This window comes from Grammomys surdaster, unplaced genomic scaffold (genome assembly GCF_004785775.1).
Source record: "Grammomys surdaster isolate TR1022 unplaced genomic scaffold, NIH_TR_1.0 125877, whole genome shotgun sequence".
NCBI lineage: Eukaryota > Metazoa > Chordata > Mammalia > Rodentia > Muridae > Grammomys > Grammomys surdaster.
The window spans coordinates 389,315-410,002 of record NW_021620702.1 but is presented as its reverse complement, the minus strand read 5'-3'; the positions used below and the strand labels follow the sequence as shown (position 1 = coordinate 410,002).

The following is a 20,688-nucleotide window of genomic DNA, read 5'->3' as shown; positions in this document are numbered from 1 at the left end:
GAGAGAGAGAGAGAGAGAGAGAGAGAGAGAGAGAGAGAGAGAGAGAGGTAGAGAGGTAGAGAGGTGTAGTTTTTGATGTTTTGTGCTGTGTGTTTTTTTTTTTTCAGTCTAATTCCAAACTTAAGTTGGTGCGCAGTCTGGCCGTATGTGAGGAATCCTCCACTCCGTTTGTGGATGGACCACTAGACACACAGGTAGGTCTTTTACAAGCCTGAGTGCTGTTTATTCTGACCGTGACAGTTGTTACACAAAGCGTGGCAGCAACCCAAGCATAGACACTGGACCTAGAAATCAAGAAACAGAGTGTTACTTTGTTTTGAGACATGGTCTTATGTATCTCAGATTAGCCTCAAACTCTTTGTGTAACCAAAGATGGCTTTGAACTTCTGATCCCCCAGCCTCTACATCCCAAGTGCTAGGATTGCAGACCTGGCCCACCAAGATGTCCATGGAAAAAGGTCCTTTAGAGAAAAGGTCCTGGTGCTGGATCTAGCTCAGTGATTAGGAGCGCTGGCTGCTTTCCCAGAGAAACTTTCCAGTTCTGATTCCTTGCACCCACACGACAGCTCAGAACTATCTGTAACTCCAGAGGATCCAACACCCTCACACAGACAGACACACAGACTACACACCAATGCACTTAAAATAAGAATAAATAAATCATTAAAAAAGGAAAGAAAAAAACAAAGGAAAAGGCTCTTGTGGTGATCTATGACGAAGGTGACAGTGGGGACTATCTTATTGTCTTGCTCTTGTGGCAGGGGACCTGGGGCTGGACATGCCCTTCCTGACAAGCCCTTCCCATCTCGTTCTTGCAAGGGTACCCAGAGCAGCTTCAGCTGTGACTTCTGACAGGAAAAGGTTGCCCTCTGCTGTCAGTGGAACAAAAAAATAAAGTAATTAACAATAGACACTCTTCTATAAGATAAAGTTGGGGCAGGAGAGGTAATACAGTGGGTGTCTTAGTCAGTGTTCCATTGCTCTGAAGAGACACCATGAGCACCGCAGCTCTTACAAAGCAAAGCATTTAATTGGGGCTGGCTTACAGTTTAGAGGGTTAGTTAGTCCGTTGTCATAATGGCAGGAAGCATAGCAGCGTACATGAATTCATGGTAGCTGAGAGTGCTACATCCGGATCCAAAGACTGCAGGAAGTGAGCCACTGGGCCTGGCTTGGTCTTTTGAAACCCTAGAGCCTACCCCTAGTGACACACTTCCTCCAGCAAGGCCACACTCTCATCCTTTCAAATAGTGCCACTCCCTGGTGACTAAACATTTAAATCTATGAGGCTGAAGTGGCCATTATTCTATGTGTGTGAACATTTTGTTTGAATGTCTATGTACCATGTACATGCCTGATTCCTGCAGATGTCAGAAGAGGCCATCGGATCCCCTGGAAGAAGAGTCACAGATAGGTGTAAGCTGCCAGCAGGGTCTGGGAAATGAATGCAGGGTTCTCTGTCAGAGCAACAGATGCCCTTAATTACGCTGAGCCATTTTCTCCACACCTACCATAGAGTTTAAATCTTTTTCCCATCTTTGATTATATGCCTCTTTCCTTTTGTTTAAGGATATAATTCAACTGCACATCAGCTGCCCCTCTGACAAGGAGGAAGAAAAGTCCACAAAAGATGTGTCTGAAAAGGAAGACAAGGACAAAAGCAAAGAAAAGGTCCCGAGGAAGATGCTCTCCAGAGGTGAGGGCTGTCCTTTCATCCACCTTAGCCCGATGCCACAGTGTGTGCTGTCTTGTCTGTCTGTGTGTCTCTTCCTCCCTCCCTCCCTCCCTTATGTTTTTTTTGGGAGGGGAGAGGAGTTTTATTTTATATTTATTTTTGAGAGACTAGCCCTTGCTGGCCTGGAATTTACTATGTAGACCAAGCTTGCCTTGAACTCATAGATGTCCTGCCTCTGCCTCCCAGTGTTGGATTAAAGGCATGTGCCACCACTGCCAGCATCTCAATTTCTTTTCAAGATTTATTTTTATTTTGTTGTATGTGCATAGATGTTTTGCCTGCATGTGTCTCTGTGCACCATGTACATGCCTGGCACCTAGGCAGCCCAGTAGAGGGTGCCTGTTCTCCAGGGACTGGAGTTAACAAACAGTAAAGAGCCACCTTGTGGTTGCCGGGAATCAAACCCAGGTCCTCTGGAAGAGCATGCTTAGCCATGCTCTTAACTGCTAAGCCATCCCTCCAGATCCTTCTCTCTTAAATTTTGAGCCAAGGTCTCATGTAGGCTGCCTTGCTGTGTAGCTGAAGATGACCTTGAACTTTTCCTGCCTGTACCTCCTGAGTCCTGGGATTACAGGGTGTGTCACTGTGCCTGGCTGTAATGTGGGGTCCTCTACTAGCTGAGCTGTACCCACACCTCACTCTCTCTTCTGCTCTCCTTTTATGCTGGGGATTTAATCTAGGCTCTTGCATATATTAGGCAAGCAAACACTCTACCACTCAGCTGTATCTCTGACCATCTAGTACTTTACATTTTGAGGCATAATCTTCCTAAGTTTCCCAGGCTGTCTTTGAACTTAGTTTGTAGTCCAGACAGGCCTTGAATCTTCCTGCTTCAGCCTCTGGAACAGCTAGGATTAAACATTTACAATATCCTTTCTTTTTGTCATGACACCTCACACCCACTGCAGCTCCGTGTCTGCTGCCTTGATGACTTGGAGGAGTTATGAACTACGTTAAGTACTTTTTTGCTTCTTTAAGCAGTCTTGCCTCAGGGCCTACATACCACAGAGAGGCACTCTGTCAGGACTGACACTGCCTAGAGTAAGGCAGTGTAGTCCATTCTGACTTCCTTTATGCTCCAGGATAGGTGGTGGTATGAATAATCACAGTAGCGTATCTTCTATTGGGGGTGGCTTACTTATATAATTATGTAATAAGTGATTCACTTATATATTACTTTGTTTATTTATTTGGAAGCAGGGTCTCGTGTACTTTGGGCTGGTCTTGACTCCTTCTCTCTCCATCTCTTGAGTACTGGGATTACTGTGCTGGTTTAAGGGGCTGGGGCCAGTGCCAGGGCTTCATTTATGTCAACCAAGCGCTCTACCAACTGGACATCACCCTGCCCTGTTATGTTATGGTTTATAGTACAAATCCACTTTTACTTGTTAAGACTCTAGCTTTAAAGATACAGTCTATAAAAATTATCATATTTGAGGTGCAGCAAAATAGCTCTGTGGTAAAGATGTTGGCGCTGCAAGCCTAACAACCTGAATTCAATCCCTGGAATCCACACAGAGATGTAAGGTAAAACGTGACTCTCCACAGTGTGCTCTGGCCTCCTGTACCAGGGCTTGTGTGTCTATGCCATGTGCGTACACACTAAAATTTTGTTTTTGTCTTCGAAAAACTGTATTTGACAAAGCAATTAAAGCTGGACAGATTTCCTGAGATTTTGGAAAATTGAGCTGCGATTCCCCTTACGTGTTGTCCTTCATAGAGTAAAGCCTGCTTTGTCTTCATCGGACACTCAGTAAGCATTTAGTAATGTTAAATAGTGTTCTAGTGTGATATTGCTATAGTACTATTGCCCAAATAGTCATCCTTCTGTTGTTGCAGTGTGTGTGTGCGTGTGCGTGTGCACGCGTGTGTGTGTGTGTGTGTGACATATGTGTTCACATGTGTGGAGGCCAGAGGTTGAAGTCAGGTGTCCTTCTTTTGCCCTCTACCTTATTTTAGTTTTGACATGTATCTTTGTGTGTGTGTGTGTGTGTTCGTTTGTGTGTTTTCTGTTTGTATGATACCTGTTTGGAGGTCAGAGACACCTCTCAGGAGTTAGTTCTCTCCTTCCACTGAGTCAGTTCCAGGAATCAAGTTCAGGTCACCAGCTGTGGCATTAAGCACCTCCACCCCTGAGCACCTCACCGGCCTCTCCACCTTATTTTTTGAAGTAGTTTATACACTGAACCTAGAACTGATTCAACCAGACTTGCTGGGTAGTGGGTTCCACAGAGCTGCCTGCCTTCACCATCTGTCCCCAGTGCTAGCTTAGCTCTTGTGTGGGTGCTAGAGATCGGACTATGTCCACCAAGCTGTTTCCTCAGCCCATGGCTTCTCCTTTTTGTTTTGTGTTTTTAGTAGTACTTGGGATTGAACCTCAGGCTGTACACATGCTAGACCAGTCTTCATCACAGCCCTGTCCATGATAGGAGCTTCACAGAGCTGGCAGTGGATGCCATTCAGGATTTTATGCTGAGGCCTTTAGTTTACTTCTGGTGTCCTAGTCTTATAATGTCTGTGTAGACATTGGCTTCTGTTTAAAAATAGATACTATGCAAGCAGTTTAATTTCTTTTAAATTTCTTTTGTTGTGGTTCCAGACTCCAGCCAAGAATATACCGACTCCACTGGAATAGATCTCCATGAATTTCTTGTAAATACACTGAAAAAAAACCCAAGGTAAGAACACGGTTGGTGTGTGGGGAGGGGGAGGGGGTGGGCAGTGGGACTCTGAAGCCAGACGGCTCTCCTTCCCAGCGTTTCTCTATCACTAGAGTATAGAATGCCCACTGCTTCTCACTCTTGTAAAGTGTTGTCTTTATTTTTGAGTATTTGGAAAATTGTCCCATTGAGCTTTCTGTACTTTGAGGAGTTGACAGCAATGCTGTAGACGAAGAGTGTGATGGCCGAGAGCATAAGACTTGTGTGCTCGCTGGTTAGAGTCCACGGAGCGAGCGCGCTGTGACGCTGCGGGAGCTGAGTCGCTGCGGAGATAGGGCCCTCTGAGTCCTGGGTGGGATGAGGATAATGCCTACGTTCACAAGCATAGAGCGCGTGTTTATATGAATTAGCAAAGACATGATTAAGAAAGATGTATAAACTGTGTACTTGAGTTGGTGTTCTTTCTCAGAATACCATAGGAGGTTCCTCGGCTTGTGCCCTACAGCATCCAGTATTAATTAGACGTTGGATCCATCCCTCAGTTTTTGTGATGAACAAGTTGGTTTTCAGTCCCTACTTTTAATGTCTGTGGGAGGGCTGTGTTTTGTTTTGCTTTAATTTTGTTTAAACAGGGACAGAATGATGCTGCTAAAGTTAGAGCAAGAGATTCTGGACTTCATCAGTGACAACAAGTAGGTTTCTCTGATGAGATACAGTGTTGAGGTGGGAGGGACACCGCGGAGGGGTGGGGACAGCCTTGGGCACCAGTCTTTTCTCAAAGAAAGAACTTGGAAGTAAGGACACCCTGGGAGAAAGAATTTGGGAGAGGGAATGGAGAGATGGCTAAGCAGTTAAGAACACCGACTGCTCTTCCAGAGGTTCTGAGTTCAATTCCCAGCAACCACATGGTGGCTCACAACCATCTATAATGTGTCTGGTGTGTCTAAAGACAGCTACAGTGTACTCATATTAAATAAGTCAATCAATAAATAAGTCTTAAAAAGAGGGAGAAAGAAACAGTCTGGAAATGTTAAACTTGAGCCAACAAGAATTTCTATGGTTTTTAGCAGCTAGGTTTCGCCCCAGATAATACTCTACTCCCATTTTCCTTTAACTGACAACATTCAAGTGGTGGAAGCAAGCCCTTAAGTAGGAACAAGCAGTGTTACTAGGGGCTGGAATGAATTAATCTACAAAATACTGAGAGAAACTTGTTTTGTTCTCATAGAGTAAAATTTTTTGTACATCTGATCCTCCCAAATTTTTTCCCCGTTAGACACTATTAAGAAAAATGAGTCAGGTTCTGTTGTTGTTGTCTTCTTTTACTTATTGCCCTGAAATCCCTTCAGTAACCAGTTCAAGAAGTTCCCTCAGATGACCTCATATCACCGGATGCTATTACACCGGGTAGCTGCCTATTTTGGAATGGACCACAATGTTGATCAAACAGGGAAAGCTGTCATCATCAACAAAACCAGCAGCACGAGGATGTAAGGAGAGACCATTGATTGGACGGTTCTCATGGGATAACCAGGCAGGACAGAAGAGCAAGACAGAGAATCCGGGGGAGGGAGGAGGGTATCTCATCAATTCCCTCTTTCTGTGAGGTCTTAGAGATAGATTCTGATTAGCGATACTGGTGGCTCATGCAGACTGGCCTGGCTTTTGTTCACCTTGCATAGGCCAGACACAACTTTGAGTGAAGAGGTGTTACCTTGAACAACAGACGTCTTGTAGTGGTGTGCACCTGCAGTCCTAGCACTCAGGTAGAGGCAGAAGACTCAGGAGCTGAGAGGCAGACTGCTTGAGGTCCTGTCTCAGTAAAGGGGAGGGGACGAGACACACAGTTCACTTGAACTTTCAAGTGACTTTTTCACTTTTGTGGTGATTCCTAACACCACAAATTCTCTTGAGTAGAGATGTGGAATTTAGGAGAAGTGTGCATAAAGTTCTTCTCCCTAACAAAAAGATCTTTTTTCTCCCTTATTTTCACATTTCTTTCCAAATCTCAGCCCTGAACAGAGGTTCTCAGAACATATAAAAGATGAGAAGAACACAGAATTTCAACAGAGATTCATTCTCAAGAGAGATGATGCCAGTATGGACCGAGATGATAACCAGGTGAAGAATGGAAGAGGGCGGGCCTATAAAGAGAGAAACTGGGAAGGGAGAAGGATTTTGGGGGAGTGGAGAAAATTGAAAATATCTTAGAATGGAAAATTAGAGCTATTATCCTGAGTTGTTGGGGCTTACCACTGAGGATTGGCTACAGTTGTTGAGCCGGATGCCATGCTCGTAGCCCCAGAGAGACACGGTGCTGAGGCCTCATTTGGCCTACAGTTCTTTAGGTTTGCCTCTAACTTGTAACTACATTTCATTTTGGACAGGCAAGGTCCCTCCCTATGTCAGCCTTGATGTCGCTGACTTCAGTGTCATCTCTGCCCAACCCCTCCCTGTCTTACAGAGCTTACACTGGGAGCTACTAAAATAACCAAGAGTTGCTTTATCCCATTTCCACTCTTAACCTAGCTGAGGGCTAGCCTTAAACTGGCAGAGTTGTGTCTGACTTAACCAGTTACAGAGGTGTGTCTCTGATCCCCTTTGATAAAACACCTTTGTCTTTCCCATGCCTGGCACCGTGGTAGGTTAATCTGAGTTTCAGTGCTGGGAACTCAGATTCATCTTGACCCACTCCTATGGAACTGAGCAGTAAACACACTAAACTGTCCTATCCCTTCATGTATGGTGGGGCTGGCTGCTGTTCTCCCTTTAGGTAGCAGATGATTGAGGATTAGTTTTCTTAGCTAAATGGAGAGTTTAGAGTTATCCTACATCTGCTTGGCTGCCAAAGGGGGTTAGATTTGAAGACTGTGGTTGGGTAGAACCAGTATGAGTCTTAGTGAGGAGTTGTAACCATATAATAATACCATACTTCTACAGTCACACTTAGGTTTCTTGAAATACTGTATGGTCTTGAGACCAGGACCTTCTTGCTTGCTACTTGAAACTCAAAGGGAGTCCTTTTAAGAAAGACACCATTATCTAATGTGGACAAACACGCTGGGTCTGATTGAAAGCAAAGAAAACTACAAAAAGACAAATTTTTGTAAACCAAGAAAAAGCCTTTCCATCCTGATGCCCTTCTCTACATTTTTCCAAAGCCCCTTTTTATGTATCAGGAAGTATTCAGGCCTACAGGCACATTGGAATGGAAGGTAATCTGTTTCTACTGCAAACTTTTCATCTCACAGCTTCAAGCTTGGTTCCTAGTAGGGTAGATTCTGTGTACTTTCTGGCTGTAATATTAGTAACAAATGTAGTATTGTATTTTATTGTTTTCCCTGAGCTGAGCTTTGCTTTAAACATATATATGTTATCTCTTTTAATCCTTTCCACAACCCGGTGTAAATGGGGTTATTAACCCCACTTCACACATAAAAATACTGAGTCCACCAGATGTTAAGTTACTTGCCTGAAGTCAGTTTACTGGGAGTCAACAGCTGGGATTCCCCTTGACGCCCCATTATGCTTTCTAGTCTGCCATGGGCGTGCTGTGCTGGGTCTTGTGTCTCCTTGTAATAGAGCCGATGAAATGTATTAGTAGAATACAGGTTCCAAATAGTGGGGAGGACAGTATGTAATCAGAGTTAGGACCCCAGAGTCTGGGGCTGCCTTCAGAAACAGGTAAAGACAGTTTTGGCCTAGAACAGCAGCAGGCTCCTTAGAGCTTCATCTGGAGCCTCGGGCTGAAGGTCAGAGTTGTGTGTAGCCTGCGGCATTGAGGAATGGGTTCCCTTCGGAGCGCCTCACCTTTGTGATCACTGCAGAGAAGGTTCTCTGTCACACTAACCTGGGACAGGGCTCACAGACAGCATCGAGAGGAGGAACGGTGTGGTCATTTGCCCATCCAACATTACTATTGGCCTGTCATTCTGTCTGTTAGAGAACATGAACGTCTCTCTGTCAGCCATCTCCTCCTCTGCCCTTGCTGTCTTCCTCTCCCCTTTCACTGTGCCTCATTTATCTGTTCCTTTCTCTGCTCATTTCTTTCCATTTGTTCTCTCTCTCTCTCTCCCGTGTTGCACTGTTCTCTTGGTATTTCTGTCTCTTAGACTCCCTTCAGTTGCTCTAATTAAGATGAGAAAACTGCGTAGTCTTTGAGTTTACCCTCACTCCTGAGGTTTTGCTAAGCCCTGTTTGACGCGGGTTGCTAGGATGTGGCGTTAGTGACTGAAGAAGGGCCTGCTCAGTGCTAGTTCTGTAGCCTCCTCTGTGTTCAGCTGTGCTAGGCACTGACTTCTTGGCCCTTTTCAGCTTCCTTCTTCCCCTCACTTGCCCTCTAAAGCACTGCTGTTTATGTTCCCAGGGCTGTTTTCTTGATCTTTACTGACTGAGCAGTACCTGAGTACTCCAGGGAATCGACCCAATCCCTATACATAGTTGGTCTTGATATTTGGGGTTTGGGGGAGGGTGGAAAGTCCTCTACCATCCAGAAAAGCTGATCTCTCAAGCTGCATGGTCAGATGTACCCAGTGAAACCTGTCCAGGACTGGAAATTTTATTTTATTTCTTTCTTTTCTTTTTTTTTTTTTTAAATGGCAACTGTAAACTTTCCCGGTTTCTCTTCCTTGCTGGTGTGCAGTGAGCTTGCAGTACGAGGAGAACTTAACTAGCTTAATTCTGCTCACCGATCTAGATGAGAGTTCCATTGCAGGATGGAAGGAGGAGCAAGTCAATAGAAGAGAGAGAGGAGGAATATCAAAGGGTCCGAGAGAGAATATTTGCCCGAGAGGTAAGTGTAGCTTCTGAGAGTTGTCAGACCATAGCTTTTAGCTCTTAATCTTTGGAACTGTGAATGGAATGAACCCTCCATAAATGTTGCTGGGTCTTTTGTTTCTTTTTCTTTTCTTTTCACCAACATCAGTCAGTCCAAGATTTGACCTCTAACCCTGAGCATGGCTTCTTGAGAAGCTACAGGTTTTCCTTTGTGTTGAAATACATTCTGCTGTACAAAGAGAACCAAAACTTGGAGTTGCTGAATTTGGTAAATATGACTAGACTGGAAAGGGAATTGGTTTTAGCAGAGCTGATGAAAGGGCCCTAAGTCTCGCCTGCCCAGCCTCCTCCCACTCACCCTCCAGACTCCCGCTGTCTGTTCTACACATCATTGCTTCTCAGTGGAAGACTCAGTATCCATATAGGCTCAACACACATCTTGTTTGGCCAGTTTGTTTTTAGGATGTATTGATACTTTATCAAAGGGCTGTTCTGACGTAGTCCCCTGCAGGTCCCGCAGTCAGACCCCGTGCACAGAGGATGCCCCCAGTTCCCTGCACGCACTACTGGCATGGGAAGCTTCCTCTTCCTCTAGTTCTTCCCTTGCTCCTAGAACAGGAATTGGCTTCGTGGTCCAAAGAGCAACAGTCAGTCAGCTTAGGTAACTATCTTTAGGAACTGTGGGCCATATCAGACGCACTTATCACCCCGTGTCTAGTTGCCTTTGCCTGTTAGTCTAAGAGATACAGAGCAGGATTTCAGGGACAGGTTAGATAAGCCGCAGATGGACAGACCTTCAAAACACGTGGACCCAGACAGAGTGACATCTTAGCAACAAAGGAGGTTTAGATCATGTGATCATGTGGATGGACACTGCTCTCCTGCCGATCCTCTGTTCTTCTTCTTCCATCAAAACACCCTCCCATTTTTATATCACACACAAACGCACACAAACAACGTGTGTGTCTTTTCATCATCACCTCACTCAGAACAATAATGTCTCCACTCCAGAAAAATGTTTGTTTGTTGTCTAGACAGAGAGCCGAGCACTTTTAAGACTCCTTATGGAAAGTGGCACACAACAAGCCCTCTGTCCTAGAAGTCAAGAGGCAGTCATCTCACCGTCTGTTATGTAGGCTTCCATTCTGAGTCAGAAAAGTCTGTCCTCCAGACTATTCCTACTCACGGGAGCTCAGTACATTACCTGCAAACCAGGCGGGTGGAATGAGAGGAGAGATGCCGTGGTTGTGGATACGGCCAGGATGACCCTGAGCTGTGAATAGAAATACTTGTGTAGTATTTACTGTCTTTTAGGCATTTCTTGTAGGTTAATGTATGTCATCTTCACAACGGGTCTGTGAAGTAATTTTAATTATTTTTCTCACTTTATAAAGGAGATTCTAAGACACAGAGAGCTTTGATAACAGCCTACCATAGCAATACTCGTTAGCCAGGGCACTGGTGTTTGTTGTAGACACTCTGGCTCCAGCGTCCATGTTCACACTCAATGGAAGCTACCTCTTGATAGCTTGCTCTGGTCTGGGCTCTTAGATTAGGTAGTCCCAGCAGTGACAGCCTAGCTGACTGTGTATGTACTCCTCTGCCTCACTGACACACGGAAAATGGCGGCCTCGCTGTGTCAAGCTCTGGCAAAGCCCTGTTACCTGAAAGCATGGATGGCTTACTACAGGGCATTGGAGCTAGTTATCAACTACAGTGGAACATAGCTGCCTACAGCCATAGCAAAGGCAAAGTTAGTGCTTCTCTCCTTTTCCTTCCTGATTTCTAGTCTCTCAAGCCTCTGCTAATACATGTATTCTTTGTTAAATCCTTGTGGATTTATCACTTTCGTTTCAGTATTTCCTAGCTCTTGTAGTAGAGGCCTCGGGAATGTCAGAAGATCTAGATGAGGAGAAATGGCCAAAGCCCACCATCCTCCAAAGACTCCTGTGGAGAGGAGCGCGCCCAGTCAGAGGGAATGAGGAAGGGTAGAGTGAGGACAAGGACAGGCCCGAAGAGCGGGAAGTGCCGAGAAGGGTGTTCGGATGGAAATGCTGCTGCTGCAGCCTTCTCTAGAGCCTGCGCTGCGGCCGCCAGCCAGCTGGGAAGCTGCCCTGTGCAGAGCCAGCTGTGCTCAACAGCTGGACGCCTGTCCTCAGGGCCTCTCCTCAGGTTCGGCTCCACCTCGGAGCCACTTCACCCAGCTCAGTGGCTTTGTCAGAAACGATCCTGGTGGGACTGTCTCAGATGCCAGTGTCCTCAGTTTTTTAGGCTCTAAAAAGTATTTGCATCCCCAATATCTCACCCATAATGGGACTCCAGGCGCGGCACCTTCATCTGGGCAGATGGAAAGGGCAGAAAGAGAAAAGCCACGGAGGTTAATTTCTAAAAACTGAAGTTCCCTTTTCCTGTCCCCCTTCCTTTGAACATGATTAAGATGAAGTGTGTCAATGATTGCACTCAGTTCACTACTCGAGCAGTAAGCGCAGAGCTCAGGGGCGACTAGGCTGGTAGCTTCCCTGCTCCTCCTCTAGCACTTCTCCCCACCGACCTTCATGTTAAACGCTCTGGAAAGGCTAAAACTGCCAAATGTTTTCACTTGACAGGTGAGAAACTGGTCTGGGGTAAGGGTGGGTCACCCTAGCCTTACTCCCTCCCTGTTGATGGGTGAGAGCTTGGGTCTGAAGAATGTGGGTATTGATAGCATCATAGACATCCTTTTCTGTCGTGCCTTATTACTTTCTTATGAGTTATTTTCCATTTTCTCCCCTACCTAGACCGGCCAGAATGGATATCTAAATGACATCAGGTTAGTACCACTCAGCATGCCCTCCACTTGCCATCCAGCTTTGTCAGTGAGGCTAACCAGACCCTGTAATGATGCTATTCTTGTTTTGTTTTTGATATTAACCAACAGACTCTCCAAAGAAGCCTTTTCTTCTAGCTCTCACAAGAGAAGGCAGATTTTTAGGTACCTGTGTGTGATCTATATCTTTCCTTTTTATTTTTAATTTTGTTTTGCTGTAATCTTTCAGTGGAGTGAGTGAGTTTGCTCCATGCATGGCTGCTTGTGGAATAATTAAATTTGTGAGTTTTGCAATACTGGATTCTTTTTTGCCTTTTGGGAAAAAAAGACTCCCCCTCAGTGACTTTGTTGTTGCCAGTGTCACTGAGCCCTGAGTAGATGGTGAAGGGGACACCAGCTGTGTGAGACAGGCAAGTGCTGCTCCCCCTCCCCCACCTAGTATAAGGTAAAAGGATGGGTTCAGCTGGCTGCCTTTGCTCAGTCTGTGGAAAGGTGTGGACAGCTGATATCTGAACCTAGAACAGGGACTGTTTTGTGTCTCTAGGAAAGATAATATATGTATGTGTATAATGAATATCTCTCTGTGTGTGGTTTTCCCTTGAGACAGTATAATGTCTAAGATGACCGACCTCAGAGAGGATAGATGTGGATTAGGATGACCTAGAGCAGTCCTTCCGAGGACCTGCTGTCTGTTACTTACCCTCTCGTGAGGGGAGCTGCTGCTGCCCCCTGCTGTACTAGCTTTTCCAGTACCCAATACTCTCACTCTTTAAACAAAACAAACATCATAAAACCTTTTCGTTGTAGTCTCTCAGTCCCATCCTAAAGGCAGTATAAGATAGATGTGGGAGAAATACCCTACCTGTGCCAACTCACTGTAAGTCTGTTCTCCTCGTCCACCAACAGAGAAAGTGCAGAACGTAGACGAGGGCCTGTGTGCTTAACACTGTATGTCAGTACTAACTCTTTCCAAAGGGTTCCTCCATTTTTTAAATCCTGAGATGCACAATATAGGTCTCACTTTAAAGCTCTGTCTGTCCTCTCCTGTCCAGCTTTCTGAGGCTGAGATGCTCAGTGGTTAGGTGTGCACTGCTCCTATAGAAGGCCTGAGTTCCTTCGCAGCACTCCCAGCAAGCGGCTCACGGGATTGGATGCCCTCTGCCCTCCACAGGCACTTACACTCCACACAGAGATGCACACACACATATCAGCAAAAATAGGTCTTCAGAGGAAGAGGAGGAGGGAGAAAGACAATGACATTTCTCACTGTTAGGAAGGGGAGAGAATTTTCATTTTTCTAAAATTTTTAAGATGTATGTGTATGAGTGTCTATGCACCACATACATGCAGTGTCCACAGAGGCTAGAAGAGAGTGTTGAATTCCCTGAAAGACACTATAGACAGTTTGAGCTGCCATGTGGGTCCTGGGAATCAAACTCAGGTCTTCTGGGAGAGCATCCAGTGTTCTTAACCACTGAGCCATATCTCCATCCCCTCTGACCTCTTTTTTTTTAGACAGTGCCACCTTGAAGTCCATCTGAAAACCAGAGGCTGAGTGAGCTTTGCATTGTTGATAATACCAAAGATATGTAAAATTTTCACATTAAAAAAAAATGAAATTCTACTAGATAGCATATACTTTATAGTCATAATTATCCCAGAGAACAGTGCCTTTTAGTTGCCGAAGTATATCTCACCTGGTTCAACTTTCTTGGTGTATTGACCTGATCAATTGGTTTATATCAGAAGAAACAGAAGGTAGAGGTGGAATACTGAGCCCTAGTTTATGCGGCTGTAAGCGGTGAGAACAAGGCTGATTTTGTCCAGTGGTCTTTTTATTGTCCCGTGCCAGCTCTTTACAGACAGTCCTTCTTCCTCTCAAACGTGTGTTCTATTAGACGCCTAATTCAAATTCACAGTTGAAAGTGATGCTTCCCTGTGAGCATCAGGCCACGCCCCACTGTGTAGATAACAGCTTGAAGAATTGATGAGCAGGTGCAGCCCTCATCTCTCCACATCTCTTTTTCAAGCCTGAAAAATCAAACTGTGTTTTGATTAAAGACCTAGGTGAAGACCAGTGAGACATCTCAGCAGGTGAAAGCAGCTGCCACCAACCCTGGTGACCTGCACCCAGCCCCAGGAGTCAGGTGGTGGGAGGCGAGAACTAGCTCCTGGAGGTGTTCCCTGACCTTCACACACAGGAATATAAAAAATGATTAACAATTACAAATAAGAGTGGGACTGGAACAATGGCTCAGCAGTGAAAGCGCACACTGATCTTGCAGAGACCCCCGAGTTCAGTTCCCAGCACTCATATTAGGAAGCTCACAACTGCCTATAAGTATGGCTTCCTGGAGTCTTACACCTTTTTCTGGGCACATTGCATGCACAGGCTCCCTACTGACTCTCAAATATATACATAATATAAAATAAAATAAAGCTTTTTAAAAATAAAACAACTGGGTATGGTGATACACACCTTTGATCCCAGCACATGGAAAGAGATAGATAGAGTCATGGTCTATGTAGCAAGTGCTAGGACAACCGGGGCTATAGTGAGGCCCTGTCTCACGTAAATGAATAAGTAAATTAGAAGAAGACACAGAGATTTAAGAACAAGAGAAGTTTTTTTTTTTTTTTGGTTTTTTTTCAAGACAGGGTTTCTCTGTTTAGCCCTGGCTGTCCTGGAACTCACTCTGTAGACCAGGCTGGCCTCGAACTCAGAAATCCGCCTGCCTCTGCCTCCCAAGTGCTGGGATTAAAGGCGTGCGCCACCACCGCCCGGCAAGAGAAGTTTTTTAAACTTAAGTTAGGTACTGGTAATGTGGTTGAGCTGGTGGAGAACCTACTTAGTGTACCAAGGACCTGGTTCAGGAGCAGTGTAAGAAAGTGGGGATAGTGTACACACCTGGAATCCCAGCACTCGGGAGACAGAAGCAGGGGGATCAGAAGTTCAAGGTCATCCCTATCTGCTTAGGTAGTTTGAGGCAAGCTTGGGTCAAAAAAGAAAAAAAAAAAGTAATTTAAAACGCAGATCCAGGCCGGGCAGTGGTGGCGCACGCCTTTAATCCCAGCACTTGGGAGGCAGAGGCAGGTGGATTTCTGAGTTCGAGGCCAGCCTGGTCTACAGAGTGAGTTCCAGGACAGCCAGGGCTACACAGAGAAACCCTGTCTCGAAAAACCAAAAAAAAAAAAAAAAACGCAGATCCAGGCCTGACTGCGGACCTTGTTTTGGATCGTAGTCCTGAATCTTTCATTTCTGTCCATTTCATGGTTTTGAAAATACATAATAATGCCAAATTCTGTCATCTACACTGGCAATAACTGCCAACTCCCCGTTCTCTGGAAGTCTTAGTCCATTGATAGGCCATAGAGAAGCTGAGTGCTCGTAATTAAATGTCACCCCTTCTACAACCCCACCATTTCTCAGACCCAACAAACTGGACTTCTTCCTATAAAAGACTAAATGAAGTCTACTTTAAAACTAAATCAGAGAAGTCGGGGTGAGGCTCGGTAGTATACCTCTTGCCTAACATGTCTGAAGCCCTGGATTTGGTCCTCATACCACATGAGGAGCTGTGTCTAGAGTCACACATACCTGAATCTCAGCACTAAGGGAGTAGAGACAGGAGGACCCTTGGCTGCATACCTGGTTTGGGGCCTGATTGGGCTATGTATAGTATACCCCATCTTGAAAGAGCGACAGAGACCAGCACTAAGTTACCTAAATTAGCCCTGGTTTTATAACACATGAAGTATGAGTGTGCTCTTTATCCTTATCCCATCTCTCTAACACACCCAACCCAGTCATTCCTCACAATGGAATTTTAGTGGCGCTCCCAAATTGCCATATATTTAGTGATCTGATTATTTATAGAGAAGGGAACTGGTCTGTTTTCTCTCTAGATTCTCTATTAAGCGAATAATGTATTAAATCATCAGACAATCCATTTTTGAGCATTTGACCATTCCTGCTGTGAGGAAACTGGACAGGTCCAGAGGCACTGCTTCCTAAGGCACTTTCTATCTCCCTCAGGTACTGAGAGAAAGTAAATGGCAGGTCATCCAGATAAATGCAGCATTTTAGTTGAGAAAACCAACATAGTGTGTGCTCGAGTGTCTAATGAGCAGCTTGATCCATTGGCACTGCCAGTAACCTCCATACACATTGTCATTGAGTCTTCAGGAGCCTGGCTGAGACAGAACTGCTGGCTCTTGCTTCATTCCTGCTTCTGTTTTGAACAGTCTTTGATTTATGTTTGTTACCTTTTTTTGCTCTTGGCATCCAGAGAATAAAGATTAAGTTTTAGAGAAAACAGAACTATGGTACAGTCCATTATTCTAGCTCTAGATAGAGAAGCATGAGACTCTGTGTACTCCAGGTAGCAAAGAAGACTTGGTATATTGCTAATCAGTGGTGCCTGCTTGTTGTTAGCACTCCATGGCATGGTTAATAGAAACCGGAAAAATGACCGCCAGCCACTCGTGGCACTCACCTGCAGTCCCAGCTCTTGGGAGGCAGAGGCAGGCGGGTCTAGAGAGTCAGTTCTCGACAGCCAGCACAGGATGATGGGATCCTGTCTGGAAGAGAGGAGACAGGGAGGAGCCAAGCTAGCTCACTCTCAAAATAACTGAGCAAAGTGCCTTTGGAGCTAAAGTGACTGGGGTAGCTTTTCTATTTGGTTTTGGTGGGATAATGATGAAAAGAAGGAAATCTAAACGACTATGATTTTGCCAAGTTACTCACTAGTATACGCACCAAAATCTTGGTGATTGTTGTCGTGTGGTTCCCTCAGGTAGTAGTTGTTGAGATGAAGCTAGAATGAAGGAAATTGCTGAGCCTTGTATGCTTTTAGTAAGAAACAGTAAGTGTTCAGGAGAGGGGCTGAGGAGACAGCTCAGTCTGCACAGTGTCCATGCAGTCATGGAGCCCTGACTGTAGATTCCAACACCTCTGGAAGAGCTGTCCATGGCAGCACATCTGTAACCCTGTCCCGGGAGTCAGGCCGAGCATCCATGGAGCTTACTGGCCTTAGTTATCCAGGTTTGGTGAGAGCAGATGTCTCAAGAAATAAGGTGGAAGGCTGGTGAGATGACCACTGAGTAAAGATGCCAGCCACCCAGGCTGAGAGCCTGCATCTGACCCCAGGATTCACACAGTAGAGGAGAAGCAGCCACACCTGCAGGTTGTCCTCTGACCTACATGCACACATGGCCACAGAATAAATGACTAAAATATAGTAATGAAAACGATTGAAAAATACTAGAACCTGATCAAGAAAATACATACACATGTACTGCACACGTGTTCATACATACTCACATGCATGCACACATACACACACAAAAACACGAAACTCCCTCAAACTCACAAGAACAACAAAAAAGAATCAAAATTTGATTCCCAGGACCCACCCGTGTTGACTCAGAATGGCCTGCTCCAGGGCGTCCTCTCTTCTGTCTTCCTTGGACATCTGTACACATGGTCCATGCACACACACAGACACAGGCACATGTAAACAACAGATAAACCTCTAGGGGCTGGAGAGACAACTCAGCAGTTATGAGCACTGGTCGCTCTTGCAGAGGACCTGGGTTCAGTTCCCAGCACCCCATTGGCTGCATAGGACCATCCTTAACTACAGTCCCAAGGGATCTGATGCCCTCTTTGAGCTTTGTGGATACCAGGCACATTTATACAACCAAAACATTTTATACAAGCTTAAATACGTACCTTTTTTAAGGCAAGACAAAGTTTTCAGGTCAGCAATGGTTATTTTGAGGCATACTGTCAATTTTAACCACTGGCAATTTTTTTTTTTTTTTTTGAGACAGGGTTTCTCTTTGTAGCCCTGGCTGTCCTGGAACTTGCTCTATAGACCAAATTATCCTCAAACTCAGAGAGCCACATGCCTCGGCCTCCTGAGTGCTGGGGTCAAAGGTGTACACAGCCAATACCCAGTGCAGGCAATGCCTTTAATGCCAGGATAAGCCTGACATTTTATAACTAGGAAGAACAGAAGAATCCCTTTCTCAGTAGTTTTGTCCCTCACCCAAGGCAGTAAGATTAAAAGTTAAGTACAGTCAAGCCCCTTTCTACCAAGTCCCACGCATATACTTGATTTTCCAAACATGAGTCTTTAGCATCTGTGGCATCTGTTGTTCTCAAATACCAAGATGGAATCTCCACAAAACAGTTTGGACATTCAGAGTTTTCGCTATAGTCTTCCAACCCCTGGAAAGTGCTCGTGAGTGCCTCTGCTGGCTCGGATGCATGCTGTCTAGAAGGTCTTCTGTGGGATGCAGCCATGTCACTGGCTACTCCCACTTGGTACCAACAGTAACTTCTAGGAGTTCTCTTGCTTTAAGAAGTCCCAGAAGTTGCTGCTACCCTCCTGTTGCCCTCCATTTCCTGCATGTGTGAGATCCCTGCAGGGTGTGGAAAAGAGACCACAGTCAGTCTCAGTACCGTGTATGTCGCTTCCTGTTCGCCTTGGATCGCTGTGCTGAAGGAGCTGCCCATGCGCTGTCTTTCACACTTGCCTCTGCTCTTTGTTACTGTACTGGACCTTGTTCTGTCTGCTCACATCAGGTCTCAGTGTGCCAGCCACCTGACAGGAAGTCAGTGTCCATACCCTCCCCCTCGTCTTTGTTAATGAGAGACTGAAAAAGGAACTCTCTCTTTTGGCCCTTCTGCTTAATTGGGGTCTGGGGGGGAGGTCCTCTGACGACTGTGGTTTCTGCAGGGGAAACCGGGAAGGGCTGAGCCGCACCTCAAGCAGCCGGCAGAGCAGCACAGACAGCGAACTCAAATCCCTGGAGCCGCGGCCTTGGAGCAGCACAGACTCAGATGGCTCTGTCCGAAGTATGCGACCGCCTGTCACCAAAGCCAGCAGCTTCAGTGGGATCTCCATCCTCACCCGAGGCGACAGCATTGGCAGCAGTAAAGGCGGCAGTGCAGGCAGGCTCTCCAGGCCAGGTACCACGGCTGCTCTCCTTTCAGGGCACACTGTCCCTTCTTGCTTGTCTTTTGCAAAGTAACTCGGTTAAGGTGAAACATCTGGTGCAGTGCAGTTCCTTGGAAACTTAACATCGTTACCAGAAGAGAGGAGATCTGATCTCCTGGATCCATTACCCTTTTTTTTTTTAAATCTGTTTATCTGTCAGTCTGTCTGTCTGTTAGTTTTTTTGAGACAGGGTTTCTCTATGAAGCCCTGCCTGTCCTGGAACTCACTCTGTAGACCAGGCTGGCCTAGAACTCAGACCCACCTACCTCTGTGTGCTGAGTGCTAAGATTAAAGGCACGAGCCACCATGCCTGGTGCCATTATTCATTCTTAAATTTAGTTGCCTCTTTGATTTTTCTTTCAGACTTTTTGTTCTTTTTTAGGAAGGAAGGAAGGAAGGAAGGAAGGAAGGAAGGAAGGAAGGAAGGAAGGAAGGAAGGAAGGAAGGAAGGAAGGAAGGGGGGCTGGTTGTAGTTCAGTTATTTTGTATATTACCTGACTGAGGTAGATTTTAGCCCAGAGCAAGGTTACATGGTAAGATGTAAATGACTGATTCTGTGCCCCATGGGAGTATAAAGTATAACTGTTTATAACCAACCAGCAGTAGCCAACATGCCAGAACTTACTAGACACATCCTGCTACCCCTGCTTTTCTGGAATGTAGTCACTAGGAAGAAGTAGAGTCTCATGTTGTGCGTGACAGCCTGTTGCCACCCTCAGTGCTCTGGGTTGCCCTCAGCTCCTGCTGCAGTCTTACCAGAGAGCTGTTTAGCTCTCCATCAACCTCAACATCCATCGTTGCCCCTGAAAGAATTCTGTGAATCGCGCACCACAAGAACTGTAGGTGATCGCCAGTAGATGGCAGTTGTGGTGAAGCCGTTTGCTTCTGTTAGATTTCTCCCGCTCTTCTCTGCTGATCCCTTTCTAACTGCCTTTAACTAGGCCTGGATTTTATTAATTACGGTTTTAGCTCCATGATTATCTCTACTCTATTTTAAGCCATTCTCAGAGCAGATTTACTAATCTAAAGCACAGATCTACTCGCTCTCAGTCCCCTCCTCAGAATGTTCATAGTAGAGCCAGGTAGACAGCTCAGAAGGTAAAATTCCCAGTGTGCAGGCATGGTCACCCGAGTTTCATCTCTAGCTTGTGTGTGAAAAGCCAGGCACAGAGGCTGGAGAGATAGCTCAGCAGTTCAGCAGTTAAGAGCATGGGCTGCCCTTTTTTTTCTTTTCTTCTTTTCTCTTTTCTTTTTCTTCCTCCAATAATTTAATTTGTTATTTACTTTATATCCAGATTGCAGCCCCCCTCCTCCAAATCCTACCCTTATAAGTCCTTCCCCGCACTAACCCTTGCCCTGTTCCTCAGGGTACCACACCACCCTAGGACATTAGCCACAGCAGGACTAGGCACATCCTCTCCCACCCAGGCAGGTCAGTTAGAGGAAGGGGATCCCCTGGCAGGGAGCAGAGTCAGAGACACCCCCTGTCCACTTGTTAGGGAAACCGCATGAGCACCAATCTACACATTTGTTACAAGGAGTCAAGGTCCAGCTCCTGCGTGCTTTCTGGTTGGTGGCCCAGGCTCGGACCCAGATTACTTGACCATGTAGATCTTCTTGTGGTGTCTTTGGCCCCTCTGGCTTGCTCAATTCTATCCCCAACTCCTCCACAAGAGTCCCCAAGCTCTGCCTGATGTTTGACTG

The 20,688-nt window shown here is 45.7% G+C and overlaps 1 protein-coding gene across 8 annotated transcripts in view; it reads left to right on the top strand.

The window, feature by feature from the left end:
• R3hdm2 (R3H domain containing 2) overlaps positions 1–20,688 on the top strand; it is a 111,693-nt gene that overhangs the window by 68,285 nt on the left and 22,720 nt on the right. For 5 of the 8 annotated variants that reach the window (XM_028752061.1, XM_028752059.1, XM_028752066.1 and 2 more), the window contains 10 exons: positions 108–194; positions 1,570–1,696; positions 4,335–4,413; positions 5,028–5,087; positions 5,745–5,885; positions 6,408–6,516; positions 9,092–9,187; positions 11,949–11,980; positions 12,089–12,142; positions 18,724–18,956. In XM_028752061.1, coding sequence (XP_028607894.1) covers positions 108–194; positions 1,570–1,696; positions 4,335–4,413; positions 5,028–5,087; positions 5,745–5,885; positions 6,408–6,516; positions 9,092–9,187; positions 11,949–11,980; positions 12,089–12,142; positions 18,724–18,956 — 1,018 coding nt within the window. The remainder of the gene's footprint in view (positions 1–107; positions 195–1,569; positions 1,697–4,334; positions 4,414–5,027; positions 5,088–5,744; positions 5,886–6,407; positions 6,517–9,091; positions 9,188–11,948; positions 11,981–12,088; positions 12,143–18,723; positions 18,957–20,688) is intronic. The other 3 variants (XM_028752063.1, XM_028752062.1, XM_028752064.1) reach the window with 3 other exon arrangements.